Here is a 14,906-nt window from a genome sequence, read left to right as displayed (position 1 = left end):
AAAATTTGCTCAAGTTTACAGCCATTCGTGTATACCAACTTCCTCAGATCCGTTGGGGGCTAATCACTGACTCTAAGACAAGATTGACGCAATTCTCCAACGGCCGGAAGCTGTCCTGGCCACGTCCTTGCAACAGCAAAGGGATGGGAAAGGAAAATTACTTGAACACCTGAGAGAGGGATGTGTGATCTCTACACGCCCTCTCTGGCCTAGATGTCACGGGAATTTTGGGTGTTTTTAGTGGAAGGGTTAAATTCGAAGGATACGTTTGGTCAACGGTTAGGCACCAAAACGATGTACAGGATCAAACTTACCAAATTATACGAATTCCAGTACTCTCGAGATGACATTGATGACTTCCATTTCCAGCAGCAAAATCACCTATAAAAATACACGGAAACCACGCGAAATTGAAGACGAATTCCGGCAATACGTTGGGAATAAGACAAAATCTCACGACAATCGCGAATTATCCGAAGATCAATTTGTAAACAGTTTCCGAGGCAAAATTTGCGGAAGGCTTAGTGAGCCACTTGGGCCAGTGAAGTGGCCGCTATTACACAGACGATTCCAAACCGATTGACTTGAAATTTTGTACACAGCTAGATACTATACTTATCTCACCGCGTTCCAAAAATAATGTCAATTGATTCAAAGTTGGCTGAGGTATAGCAGAAAAGTGCCCAAAATAAGAGCCCTGCCGAGATGGTTCCACTTCCCTAGTACCACGAGCTGTTTTGAATTCTGCAGGCCATAATCACAACAACGCGGAGCAAAGAAAACGCGTGATAATTTCGAAAGCGTAGCCGCTCGCGCGCACAGCCTGCTACGATCTGTCTAGTGGAGAGGGGATCTGAGATGCCCAAAACTTAATATTCGTAGTTAATCGACAGCGCCCATGATATTTCTCCTGGATTTTTTTTTGTCTGGAAACCGGAAACCTTTCTGATATTTATTCTTTAATTACACCAGGGATTAAATTATTCCAGAATTTTTTTCTGGAATACTTCCAGAAATATATCAAGAAAATTTAGTCCACTTCCCAGAAAATACTCTTTCAGCCCCACTAGGACTTGTTTGTATTTCGACCGGTCACTTAAAGGTTGAAATATGCAAAGACAGAATAAAGCTGGAGCCCAAAATATCTGAAAATAAGGATCATAAGCATTAGCATTACCATTAGCATTAGCATTAGCATTAGCATTTAGCAAGTCGCACAAATTCGTAGGTGGTACAGCCCTGGATCGCTGTTATGAGGGTTGCATCTTTCCTGTCCGTTATCAAAGCTCAAAGATTTGGGACTAATCTCTGACTCTTAGACAAGATTGACGCAATCCTCCAACGGTCGAGTGCTGTCCTGGCCACGTCCTTGCGACAGCTGAGGGATGGGGAAGGAAGATTAGTTGGAAACCTATGAAAGTACATAGAGACCTCTACATTCTTTCAGGCCTAGGCGTCACGGGAATTTGGTTGTTAGTGAAAGGGTAAAGTTCAAAGGAAACGTTTGGTCAACGTTCAGGTGCACGCAATATTTTTGGTTGATGCCTGGTTCCTTTCCTAATTCCTTGTTGGGTGTTCGATTCCAAATCTGAAATAAAAAGTAAAATTATAGATTTTTAAATGGTGATAGGCTCACAACAGTAACATAATTACAAATTACCTAAATCCTCCTGAAAGAGATGGTTTATTAACAATGATAAACATAACATGTAAAAGAAAAAAAAAGTAGAGCAAATTGTGATCTTGGGTTTTTTCTACATTTAAATTAACAAAGCTAAGAAACTACAAGATCAAAATTTGTTATGGTAGATCTTACGCCGTAACGCACCATTATAAGATGATCTACCCTCGTTACGGGACTATCTGAAAATAAGGATCATAAGACGACAAAAAGTTTAATTTGTCAACGAGAAATCTAGATTCAATCTTTAGCATACCCACTGTTATAGACAGTTTTTTTTCACATTTTGACAAAAGTAGTTGTTATTTTACATTTTTGTACTCCTGAACTCCTGAAAACAAATTATTCATCATAAATTAGCTTCCAAAATTAATCACCTGTTCGCGTATGACAATGTAACTTACCTCCGCCATATATCTCACATCCATCACACACATTACGTATATCCGTTTCCCCCCGCTTCGCGTTTATGTATTTTTCAATCCAACCCACCCGGAGCGCAAAGTGGTTGCCCTACTTTGCACACCCATTCCACGTGTGATCGCTAGGTATAGAAAATGAAGAGAGAAACAAATAAAAAACAGAAAAAAAATCACAAACACTGCATTTTACAGGATTATTCTCGCGCACGAAGTGTCCTTATTTCGCAATGAAAACCGTTCACCAGTGCCAGTCGCTCGTGGCTCGGTCATCCTTACGCCACCGTTTAACGTGGCCTGTGTAGGGTGTTACAAAAAACTGTGTTTTCTTGAAACAATATCATTTGGGGGTTTCACCATACCACTTTTTAAAAATTTTATACAATGAAACAATAGTGTATAACTTTGGTACCGAAATAGAAAATAATTGGTAGCATGACTGCAGCAGTACGACGAGATCGTACTTGGTGAGATCCTTCCAATTAATTATGTGTACATTATATTATTCTAGTATTCTAGTATTCTGTATTCGCTATTGTTTGCTATCCTATCATCTATTGGAATTTGTATCAGGTCTATGGGCGTTTATTTAGTTGATGATAAGACATATGAAATAACAATGTTTGCAATGATTTGGCAAGGTATTTGTAAATGAGTGGGTCTAGATTATTGTAAATAGTAGTGAAAGGGTGCACCCTAGTGCCATGCTGTATCGTTGCTTCCGTCATCGTCAACCGGCCTAGCAAAATATAGGTCAGTAAATAATAAGAGAGGTTACCCTTGGGGCACGACTGTGACGAACCGATTCAACCACCCACCACCTGACGATGTGAGGGTGGTCGCCGGTATGATACGCGTCATTCTGGAAATTGATGTTTAAAGGATGAGATGTTTGCAACAGGATGGTAGTTCCATACAACACTTCTTCATCTCTGTTTTTTCCTAAAAAAAAGGAACATCTTTTACTAGCTTTGTTCCGTTCCGTTGGACATGAGCCTTCCAAAGTGCTCGTCATTAGGCACTCTCAGGTATTTAATGGTCTCTGAAATGGCATTTTACTCAGTTTTTCATTCACGTGTTCTCGTAAGTAGGGCATTGAGTTCAGTTGTTCCGCATGGTAGTAGAATACGCTTGGAATGGTCGACGAAAAAAAAGTAATGATAAATGGTTCCCAGCCTTCAGAATACTCCGTTGGCATTCTTCTACTCAGAATAATTGACATTTGAACGAGAAATCATTCGTTCCGCAATATGACGCAATAAATGTGAATTATAACGATTCTAATGCGCTCCTTCCACTTTCCATTTCCTTCCCATTTGCAGAAATACGTTGCCAAATACCACGGTCAAAAGCTTGGCCTGCTGGAACCTCATGTGTTTGCACTCGCCGAGGCAGCGTACCGAAACATCCGTGATAACGAAACTAATCAGGTAAGTGGCGAATTGAATCTGACATTTGTTTCATTAGTTGTCATCTTCGGACAAGATTTGTTCTAGTTCTGTTCTGTTTCTGTTCTGTTTCTGTTCTGTTTCTGTTCTGTTTCTGTTCTGTTTCTGTTCTGTTTCTGTTCTGTTTCTGTTCTGTTTCTGTTCTGTTTCTGTTCTGTTTCTGTTCTGTTTCTGTTCTGTTTCTGTTCTGTTTCTGTTCTGTTTCTGTTCTGTTTCTGTTCTGTTTCTGTTCTGTTTCTGTTCTGTTTCTGTTCTGTTTCTGTTCTGTTTCTGTTCTGTTTCTGTTCTGTTTCTGTTCTGTTTCTGTTCTGTTTCTGTTCTGTTTCTGTTCTGTTTCTGTTCTGTTTCTGTTCTGTTTCTGTTCTGTTTCTGTTCTGTTTCTGTTCTGTTTCTGTTCTGTTTCTGTTCTGTTTCTGTTCTGTTTCTGTTCTGTTTCTGTTCTGTTTCTGTTCTGTTTCTGTTCTGTTTCTGTTCTGTTTCTGTTCTGTTTCTGTTCTGTTTATGTTCTGTGAAAATCTCCTAGAGCTCCTTCTGGAAATCCTCAATGATTTCTTTCTGGGAATCCTCCAGGAGTTCCTTTTAAAAATCGTCCTGAAGTTTCTTCTTGAAATCATCCAGAAATTCCTTCTGAGTATCTTCTATGTGGTCTTTGAGGAATCCTCCAAAAGTTCCTATAGGGATTCCACCGGGAGTTCTCTCTGAAGTTTTCCCGAGTAATTCTCCAGGAGTGCCTTCATAGAACCATTCAGGAGTTCCGAGAGAAATTCCTAGATAGAATTTCCTAGCGGTTATTCTAGGAGAAATCCCAGACTTTAATTCTGCTGGCATCCTTAAAAGAACTTTTGAAAGAATTCCTTGAGAGACCCCCAGAAGGATTTTATGAAAGAAATTTGAGGAATCCTCAGAAAGAATTTTCGGAATAAACAAACAATATTTCTGCAGAAATCTTCAGGAGGGATTACTGTAGGAATCCCCAATAGGAATTCTCAAGATCTTACTTTTCTTCACTTTCTACCATCTTTTCCCACAGTCATGCGTCATCTCCGGCGAATCCGGTGCCGGAAAGACCGAAACCACCAAATTCATTCTGCAGTACCTCTGCTCGGTCACCTGCGATGTGTCCACCTGGGTGCAGCAGCAGATTCTCGAGGCAAACACCATCCTTGAAGCGTTCGGCAATGCCAAAACCATCCGAAACGACAACAGTTCACGCTTCGGCAAGTTTATGCAGGTCTGCTTCGATTCCAAGTGGTGCATCAAGGGTTGCATCATCCAGGACTACCTGCTGGAACAGTCCCGGATAACGTTCCAAAGTCCCGGCGAGCGGAACTATCACGTGCTCTACCAACTGGTGGCCGAAGGGTCCAACAACAATGAGGTGGCTGCATCCTTGCACCTCCGGGATGCAGCCTTCTATCGGTATCTGAATTCTTCCGAGACATCCGCTCAAGATGAGCTGGACATTGCGGCCGAATCGAAGAAGTTCGAAGCACTGCGGCTGGCTTTCAACGTGCTGCAGATCTCACAACCCTTGATCGATGGAATCTTCAAGGTGCTAAGTGCCATATTGTGGTTAGGTAATCTAGACTTTGCCGATATAGACGGCGAACGGTGTGAGTTGGCCGAGCAGGACAAGGCGATCGTCCCGATCGTCGCTGAGCTTTTGGGTTTGAAGGATGAAGATCTGGAACAGGTACTCCAGTCACGACAGATCAACGTTCGAGGGAACATCACGGAGATTCCGCTGAAGTTGCAGGAAGCTCGCGAGAACCGGCATGCCATGGCGAAGGCCTTGTATTCGAGGACATTCGCTTGGTTGATTAGTCACATCAATACCTGCATCAATCCAGGTCAGGATGCGTCTCGATTTCTGGGGGTGCTGGACATCTTCGGGTTCGAGAATTTCAATACCAACTCGTTTGAACAACTGTGCATCAACTACACTAATGAGAAGTTGCACAAGTTCTTCAATCACTACGTATTCGCACTGGAACAGGAAATCGTAAGTATTGTTTCCCTCTGGTTTATGTAGTCACTCACTAACACAACCTTTTCAACAGTACCGTCAAGAGGAGATCAAATTCTCGCACATCCAGTTCACGGACAATACGCACTGTCTGGAGTTGATTGAGAAACCGCCACGCTGTATTCTGAAGCTTCTGACGGAGCAGTGCCATATGCCAAAGGGTTCGGACACGGCCTACCTCACGAATCTTCACGGTGAGTTCGAGAGTCATCCACGGTATGTTAAGGGTCAGGACCGGCGACATTGGGAGTCGGAATTCGGTATCCGACACTATGCCGGGTGCGTGAGTTATACGGTTAAGGGTTTCGTGGACAAAAATCGGGACGTACAACAGGATGTGCTGTTTGACCACATGAGTCGAAGCACGAACAGTTTCGTTCAGGAGATTTCATCCTTCCAAGATCTGTTGAGTATTCAACAGGTGCAGACGGCTTCTGCGGTAGGAACCGTGTCGCGGGGAACCTCCAAAGGAAAGCTAACCGTTAGCGACACGTTCCGGCAGCAGTTGCAAGCCTTGGTAGATGTTCTTCAGAGTACGAACCCCTGGTACGTTCGCTGTATCAAACCGAATTCCGATAAGTTACCAAACGATTACGACGACCAGCTGGTGCTGGACCAACTCAGGTATTTGGGTATGCTGGACATCATCCGGATCCGACGGGAGGGTTTCCCAGTGCACTTGACCTTCGACGATTTTGTGCAGCGATACCAGTGTCTCACGAAGCGCTTCCGCAATCTCTCAAGCCAAGATCAAGCCCTGGCCGTGATACGGGAACTGAACGTGCCGCAAACGGAGTGGCAGACCGGCAAAACCAAAGTATTTCTGCGAAACGTTGTCCACGAACCGCTAGAGGACGCCCGTAAACAGGTCATCAACTCGAAGGCCTTGGTCATCCAAAGAAACTGGAAACGCTACAGCCAACGGCGGAACTACGCGAAGCTACGAGCGGCGGCACTCAGGATACAGCATGCGTACAAAGGGTGGAAGTTGCGGATCGAGTTTCTTAAGAAACGCCGAGCTGCCATTGTCATTCAGAGCCATCTGCGGGGAGTGTTTGCAAGGGAAGTGGCGACGGCACTCCGCGAAATGCGCCGAGTTGACGAAGAGATGCGTAAGCGGGAACGACTGGAAGCGGAACGGAAGGAACGAGAAGCGGCGCAAGCGGAGGCTGACCGAAAAGCACTGGAGGAGAGTGAAAGGTTAGTGAATTTGTCGGTTTGTAGCGCTGTTCTGTTTCTTTTTCTGAGATATTAGCATAATTTAAACAGTGAATGGTAAAGGAATGTAGACTTTGGATGCATTTGTAGTTTTGAATCTCTATCAATGTATGTTTGAGTAACTTGAGTTATTTTTTTATCTGCTCATTTTCCGGTGGGGCTAAGTCGATCTACCCGATCGCCCTTCCCGAAAGTGATCTTCAAGAAATCGTTGTTTTCCAACAGACTAGAGAAATGATTAAAATTTATCAACGTTTTCAGCTTTGCCAATTTGACGCTGGTACTTCTTTTGATTTTACTCTCGGTCGTTATAACCGCTGTCGTATCCTGAATAAATCACTCCGCGTCAATTACGAGAAACATTTGTGCCAAAATCGTAGCAGAACAAAGTCTTTCATAATTAGTGTGGTCTCCCTTGAGTTAAATCCCAAATACTTTTGAGTTTCTTTGAATATCGTGCATCCCGGCTGCTCGTACCTATCTTTGCTTTGTCGTACTAACATCTCTAACTTTCAAATTGAATGCCATACCTACCTCCATACTAATTACTATTGATTGAAAACCGAAAAATCGAAAGCATGCGTAAAAGTAGAGACGGACACCGACGGACTAGCTCCGAGTCGGGGTGAGTTGTATCCTTCTGATCTTAGAGCAGTGTTATTTGATAAGTGTTTGGCTATTTTACTCATGCAATAAATCGTTGTGTTTGAATCATTCCATCTTATTGTGCGTTTTGCGTTGTAGTAAGTAGAGTACCTCATCTGTGTAATATGAATCATACGATTTTGAATTGTTATGGCGATAAAAGAACTTATCAGAGTGTTCACTAAAGAGCGTAGATAAGACTACTTCTCATTTCCCAAGGGTTATGGACCCAGTAATGGAGATTGTGGTCCTATGAACTAGTAAACTTGTTTGTAACACTCTCATAATTTATAGACAACGCTACGCTGTGAAAACGCTCAATGCTTCCAGCTACCGCACTCACGATCCTAACTGACGCTGCCTATCGTTTTTCTAACCCCCTACCAAATTCCAGGGTCGCTAAGCAAGAGATTCTGGCCCTGTCGCAAATGGCCGAGCAAATTAACTCCAAGCTTCACTCGCAACAACAGCAACACGCCGCCAACAATAACAATAACATCAACAACAACAACAACGGCCCGAGCAAAGACACCGCCCTCCATAACGGGAGTGCCAGTTCCGGTACGGCTTCCCCAGCCGTATCGCTGGCTGCTTCCAGTGCCGCTAACCATGCCCATCAGCAGAGCAACGAATCGGTCGATCTTGACAATCTGTTCGCCTTTCTCAGCGAGGTACAGCCGAACGGGGCCAACTCAAATGCCATCATCGACGAAATCGGCGAAAAGATGGACAATCTGGTGGAGGACCTGGACGTAGAGCTGGAGTCGGTCATCCAGCAGGAGATCGAGGGCTTGACCAGTGAGCGGAATAATAATGTCAACGCTCGGGGTGGAGCACCGCATGCGCCGCCGATGATGAACGGACTTGCCGCCAATGGAGTGAATAATAATAACAACAACAACAATATGATCATGAACAATAAGCCGACGACGCCAAAGCCGATGGGGTAAGTAGATACAACATTCTATGAATTTGAAATGATCATGGACATAGTAATTTTTATTTATTTATTTCGTCAACCGACGTAGACTAGTACATTTACATATACATATTTTTTGTTTCTTAATGCTATAGTTTAGTCTAAGAAATACATAAAAAATATTAAAAAATTAAATTAGGATAGGTAGTGTATTTATAATGTTTTTAGGTGTTGGGACTTCGAAGACTGTAAAAGTATTTTCTAAGGTTATGCCGAGACATTGTAAAGTCAATGGTTTCGCAGTGTTGATTATAAATGTCCATCATTCGATTAAGAGGCTCAAATTTGGCGTAGTTTGTTCTACGGTGGTTTGTTATGAATATGTTTCGATTTCGTAGTTGCCGAGAAGGTATGTAAAAATTTAATGAGGATAAGATTTTTGTTGAATCAATACGTTGTGAAACGATATCGTTAACAAAAGAAACCATTGCAATTTCACGCCGCTCTTTCAATGTTTGTATGTCGATAAGCTTGCAGCGTGCTTCATATGATGGAAGTGGAAATGAAGTCCAACCTAATTTACGAAGAGCATATAATAGAAATTGCTTTTGTACTGATTCTAATCTTTCTTCGTGCGTGATTGAAAAAGGAGACCATACAATGCTGCAATATTCCAGTATTGATCTTACATATGCAATATACAGAGTTTTGATTGTGTATGGGTCATTAAAGTTGTAGCAGAAACGCTTAATAAACCCTAGCATGTTATTAGCCCTGTGAATTATTGTGTTGTAGTGGTCTACGAAAGTAAGCTTAGAGTCTAAGATTACTCCTAAGTCTCTTACTCTTTCACATTTTTCCACATTTTGTGAATTTCATTGTGGAATACATTGATGTCTTCTTCATTTCGTATCTCCAGAAAGAGCTTCATGTCATCGGCATAAATTAGAACTTTTAGTTTGTTTAAAATGAAGGAAATGTCGTTTACATACATAATAAAGAGAAGAGGTCCTAAATGAGAGCCTTGGGGGACACCTGAAGTGACTTGAATTGGGTTTGACTTGTTTCCATTGAATTTAATTATTTGTTGACGGTCAGTTAGATATGATTCAAGCCATTTCAGGAGAATTGGCTCAATTCCGATTTTTTGTAGTTTGAAAAGTAGCATTGGTATGTCAATGCGATCAAATGCCTTACTAAAGTCCGTGTAGAGAGCTTCCACGTGGTTTCCATTATCCATTGCGTTTAATGAATAGTCTATGAATTGCAGTAAATTTGTTGAGGTCGACCGACCTTTGAAGAAGCCGTGTTGCATATCAGTAATTCTGTTTTTGGTTTGGAGAAATAGCTTTTCGTTGACAATTGCCTCGAAAAGTTTCGGAATGCAAGAGATAATGGCTATACCACGATAATTACGTACGTCTGATTTTCGGCCAGATTTGAAAATAGGTACTAGAAAAGAGCTTTTCCATAGTTTTGGGAAATTACCAGATTCCAGCGACATATTAAAAAGCCAAAACAAAGGAGCAGTCAGTTCCTGTGCTAAAGTTTTCATGAATACTGGGGGGATCCCGTCAGGACCAGGACCTTTTGAGGCGTCTAGATTCTTAAGAGCATGTAAAATATCCTGCACTTGGAGTTGGTTTACGCCAATGTCCCTAGGGAATTCTGGGTAAAATGCAAAATAATCGCGGTCACGATCTTCTTCAGAAAATGTTGTATAGATTTCTTGGAAGAAATTTGCAAAAAGATTGCAAATTTTTTCCGAGTTATCACCAACAGATTCATCAAGATGCATAACGGATGGAAAATTGTCAGATTTTAATTTGGATTTTACGTAGTTGAAGAAGTTCTTTGGACAGGACTTTATTTCGTTTTCAGTTTTTGAATTATATTCTTCAAATGCATTACTGATGGCTAAGTTCAGTTGCTCGCATATATCCAAATAATTTGCTAGATTTTCATTGGTATTGTGTGTCTTGTAATTTTTATGGGCTTTTTGTTTGCGGTTCTTCAATTTTTTTATCTGTCTATTATACCAGATTGGGTTTTTTAAATTTCTGCTACGACGTTTTTTCCTTGAAGGAATTTCTTGGATAATTATTTCCGATAAAATTTTGTAAAATACGTCTACAGCAGTATCGACATTTCCTTCGTTTCTTAAAACTACTTGCCAATTCACACTACTTAACCTACGTTTAATATTTTTATAGTTCGCCAATTGGTATTCAAAGATTTCCTCGTATTCACAGTCGTTGGGTCTTTGGTTTTTATGTATGAATAAAGAATATTCGATTGCTGTATGGAAAGCCTCATTTTTCCACAATGGAGTTAATGATTCGGTCACACAGAAATCTTCGTTAATATTTGTTAATAAAAAGTCTAGATAGCAGTTCTGTTGGTTTTTAATGTGATTAATTTGGTTCAGTCCTAAAATTGCGGATTTTTCAAAAATAAACTGCAATGTTTCATTATCCCCAACGACTGGGAGTAAGATGCTTTCATTTTCTTAGTCCAGAATGAAGTCTGCATGGCGTTGATTAAAGTCTCCATAGATGTGAACTTTAACCTCAGGAGGAAGCTGTGATAAAATTTGTTCAGCACATTGGAAAAAAACTTTCGTATGTGCTTTTATGAGCATGGTCTGGAGGAAAATACACTGAGGCAAACACGTGCGTTTCACCTGCTATGTGTGATTTCACCCAGATATGCTCAAACGTTTTGAATTTTGAAGTGCTTATTAATTCAGAATTATAATTTGCCGAAATAGCAATTAAAACTCCACCGCCAGACTTTTTCTGAGACTCCAGAAAATTACGGTCGTCTCTAAATACATTATAGCTGCTTCCGAAAACTTCCTCGCTTTTTACACTTTCATCCCAGCTCGTTTCAGTTCCCAGAATAGCCGAGAAGGATGAGCTTAGTATGTTTTTATAAATTTCCTTCATTTTGGCTGGGCTTTTCATGCGATTGAAATTTTGACAATATATCAAAACTTCGATCACATTCTGTTTAAAATGCGAACAAGTTTCCGGAAGTTCGTCGGTTGATGATATGCTACTTATTTCTTCGGGAGAAGAAAGCGTCGTTACTTGCGAAAAGGCGAAGGAGAGCTGAACTTGTTTGCACTCTCGCGCAGTTGCTGCAGTCGATGGGTACGCTCGCTTGATAGGTACTGCCGGTATGACTGCAGATCCGCCATGGCTGCCGTAGGGTCCAATCCATACTCCTGGTGCACATCACTAAAGATGCGAAGATGTTCAGGATCCGTCGGTAGACCTTCAGATGCCAGCAACATTCGAATGCTAGTCGGGGTCAATCCTTCCACACAGACTGTCGCAGGCTGATCCTTCATATAAGCTAGGAACAGCCGAACGATGCCCATTATTTTAGGGTCGCGTAAACGTGCTTTCAAGAATCGACCGTCACCCTCCGTAGATTGCTCAGTGAGTCGCACGATGGGAGGTCGCATTGGGTCCAAATCGAACCGGGTTTCACTGCTGCATAAGGCTTGGTTTTGAGGTTGTTGCTGTTGTTGGTTTTGCTGATTCGGTCCTTGAAGTGATAATGAAGGTGTAGCATTTCCCGTTGGTAGTGATGCGATGTTGTTGGTAGGATGCATCTGCTTCTCTGCTCGGTATGGGTTTATGATTTCACCCTTTCTGAAGCTGATGGGTTTTGACACCGAGAGGCCTGCAATCGGGTGATCGATTGAAGAAGGTGGAACGGAAAATTGAGTTTTTGCGGTGGCCAGTAGTTCCTTGTCCGTTCCCATGTGTGGCTTATTGTTGTTGGTTTTTTTCGCGAGCTGTTGACTGTTTATGCGGGCGCGTTGTTGTTTTCTGCGTTTCCTACTATGTCTAGCCTTATCAGCAGTTTTTTCTTGCAATTGTCGAGCGCTGCGCTTGATATCATACCCAGACCAGTCTTGCTTCCAGCACCGTTTATTTCCTATCATTCGCCAACCAGAAGAAGAATGTTCATTTTTCGGTGGAGCTACAGCGCTTTGCTTGGACATTTTGGCTCGACGTTCAGCAAACAGCTCAGCAATGGCGTTACTGGCAGGTTTATTACTAGCCGGGAGTGGTTCTGGCTGTTGTTGTTCAATTGTTTGCTGCGGCGGCGTCTGTTGCTGATGCCGTGGTATATTTTCTGCCAATTCTTCCTCCAGGGTCATCGATGCTTCGTTAATTTGAGTTATTTCCGCTAGTTCCTCCTCTAAGGTTTTGTTGGGTAGCAGGTCATTTGTATTACTAAATTTTAGTCCAGATAAATTCGCCGATACGAATTTCACTTCCTCAAGAATTTCTCTGAGTTGTGAATCATGCGTGGATTGATGGCTGGCTTGATTAATTGATGTAGTTAATGACTCGGTATTTCTTGTTAAAAGAGCCATGTCATTCCGTAGGCACGTGAGTCGGTCTTCAAATAGGTTATTTATTTTCTGCGACAATGTGCAATTTGACAAATTTATGTCGGTTACTACGGTAGCCACACGTGAGTCACACGATTCCATGTGCTGGCTGATGGCGCTGCGAATGCTTTCGTTATTTTTGTTGACCATTGCCAGCGTTTCATTTACTTCATTGAGCAAGCGCTCAATGCTTTCGAACAGCGCTGACACTAAACTAAACTTGCGTAGGTCAGCTGCAATTCGCAGATTTGTATCGTTTTGTGAATGCATTGCCTTTAGAAGCTTATCTTGTTGGTAAAGTAGCTTTCGCACATCAGCTTCCTTCTTCAGAATGTCTTGACATTCTGCGCACATAGGAACCATGAAAGCGGTGATGATATGCTCGCGATGCCGTTGCACTCCAATGCAAGCGGCATGGTATTTCTTGTCGCAATATGTGCACCTCCATAGAAGGTGGTCGTCGTTGACGGTGCATGTTTTCACACCACACGGCATGGTTAAAGTTGAAAATTAAACACACACGGCGGCGACGTCGACGGGTAAAACGATTCGCGTTGGGGCGAAAAGTAGAGAAAAAAAAATACTAACGCAGGTTCGCGCGCGAACGGACCCGGGGTCAAAAATAAAATAAAAAGTTGTGTTTTAAAAATATTTACAAGCGCGTTGTTACGCGCGTCCGAACTCAAAGGTGGTTCGACTAAGACTGGGGCTTGGGGGCTTGTTCAATCTTTGCTGTTTTGATTTATAATTTATATTTTTATTGGTCCACGCGCATTGAACCTTTACTTGATTGCATATTCCGCGCATTGATGAAACCTATTTGTGCTTGGTAGGTATACGCCACAATACTCGATTTGCGTTTGCTGCTTTCAATCTTCGGCCAATGTTCACCAACGCTGCCCAAGAATTCGTAAGAATTCCTTACATTGGATGTCATTATTGCACAGTAGCGAATTCCCCTTCTCTTACACTGGAGAGCTACGGTCGACCTTTCGTTCCGAATGCCGAACTGATTGCTCGAGAGGGCATCTACACCTTCGATGTACCTCAACACAGTGTTCCTTCTTTCGCCCACGGCTTGCTGTCGCTATGAGTGTTGGCATCATCTACTCTTCTGTTAGAACAGGTTAGAACTACTTGTTGGGCCAGGGTTACCCAGGACCCAGGCCAGGACATCTGGTATAGTCCAGTGCGTCTAGTAGAATCTGTCCCCATTGGTTCGTGAAACGGCTTCCTCCTTCTACTGCCTAGGCATTGAAGTCACTCGCTACTACCACCGATACTCACTCTGTCTACTCCGCCGTCAAACAGTACAACATTTGCGGAACTGCTCGATCAACCATCGGAAAAGCGCATAACACCTTCAGAAGAAGACCCCGTTTACCTTGGTGACCACTAGACGTAGAAGGATGTAGACACTAACTTTTAGACGGGGTATTTACCCGTTCTCCATATCGGACTCATCCGCGACCCAGTTGCCGTTACCGACGGATACTAGGTATGGCTCTGCCAAGAAGACGATATCCGTCCCACATTTATCGACTGCTTGGCACACGGTTGTTGGGTTGCGTCACATCACAGTGGTTCAAGTTAAACTGCGTTATTTGCAGTGTGACTTGTCAGCTGAGTCTCTCTAGAAGGCCGGGCACCTTGGGCCCCCTATTAGGTGCTTGTTGTTCGTAGTTTTCTCGGAACAAATCAAGTACTTTACCTTCACATCGCCAACACAGCTTGCTCCTGTCAAGGCCTTATTGCCCCATGATTTGTTTTCTGCTTGAAAATACCTGAAGCAAACCTTCGGTGACTCGTGTATGCCCAACGGATAACCCAACAGGCTCACATTGAGGTTTCATAACAGACTTGTAAGCGTTCGCCACAGGTAGCTGAACCAAGACCATTTGTATCGCAGCTGGGCCTTTCCGTAGCTGAACGGCAGCGGTGGCCTCCTGTACCTCGCATTGTTGCCGCAATGACAAGCTTCCGTGCCCGTGATTTCATCCAGGTTTTCGACGTGGCGCCTTATCCGGTTTTGTCGTGCTCGAGCTCGAGCATCATTTTACCTGTACGAGTACTATAGGAATTCGGCTGATGGTTCTCGATGAGGGATAAGACTCTAAACACACTGAGAGATGCTCT

General features: G+C 42.7%; 1 protein-coding gene across 1 annotated transcript in view; it reads left to right on the top strand.

The window, feature by feature from the left end:
* Positions 1-14,906, top strand: part of LOC109408327 (myosin-I heavy chain) — a 254,619-nt gene that overhangs the window by 214,895 nt on the left and 24,818 nt on the right. Inside the window, exons 4-7 of the mRNA XM_029860214.2 lie at positions 3,423-3,530; positions 4,579-5,550; positions 5,609-6,774; positions 7,832-8,383. Of these exons, the coding sequence (XP_029716074.2) occupies positions 3,423-3,530; positions 4,579-5,550; positions 5,609-6,774; positions 7,832-8,383 (2,798 nt within the window). The remainder of the gene's footprint in view (positions 1-3,422; positions 3,531-4,578; positions 5,551-5,608; positions 6,775-7,831; positions 8,384-14,906) is intronic.

Source organism: Aedes albopictus, chromosome 1 (genome assembly GCF_035046485.1).
Source record: "Aedes albopictus strain Foshan chromosome 1, AalbF5, whole genome shotgun sequence".
Lineage (NCBI taxonomy): Eukaryota > Metazoa > Arthropoda > Insecta > Diptera > Culicidae > Aedes > Aedes albopictus.
This window is presented reverse-complemented; position numbering and strand designations above follow the sequence as displayed.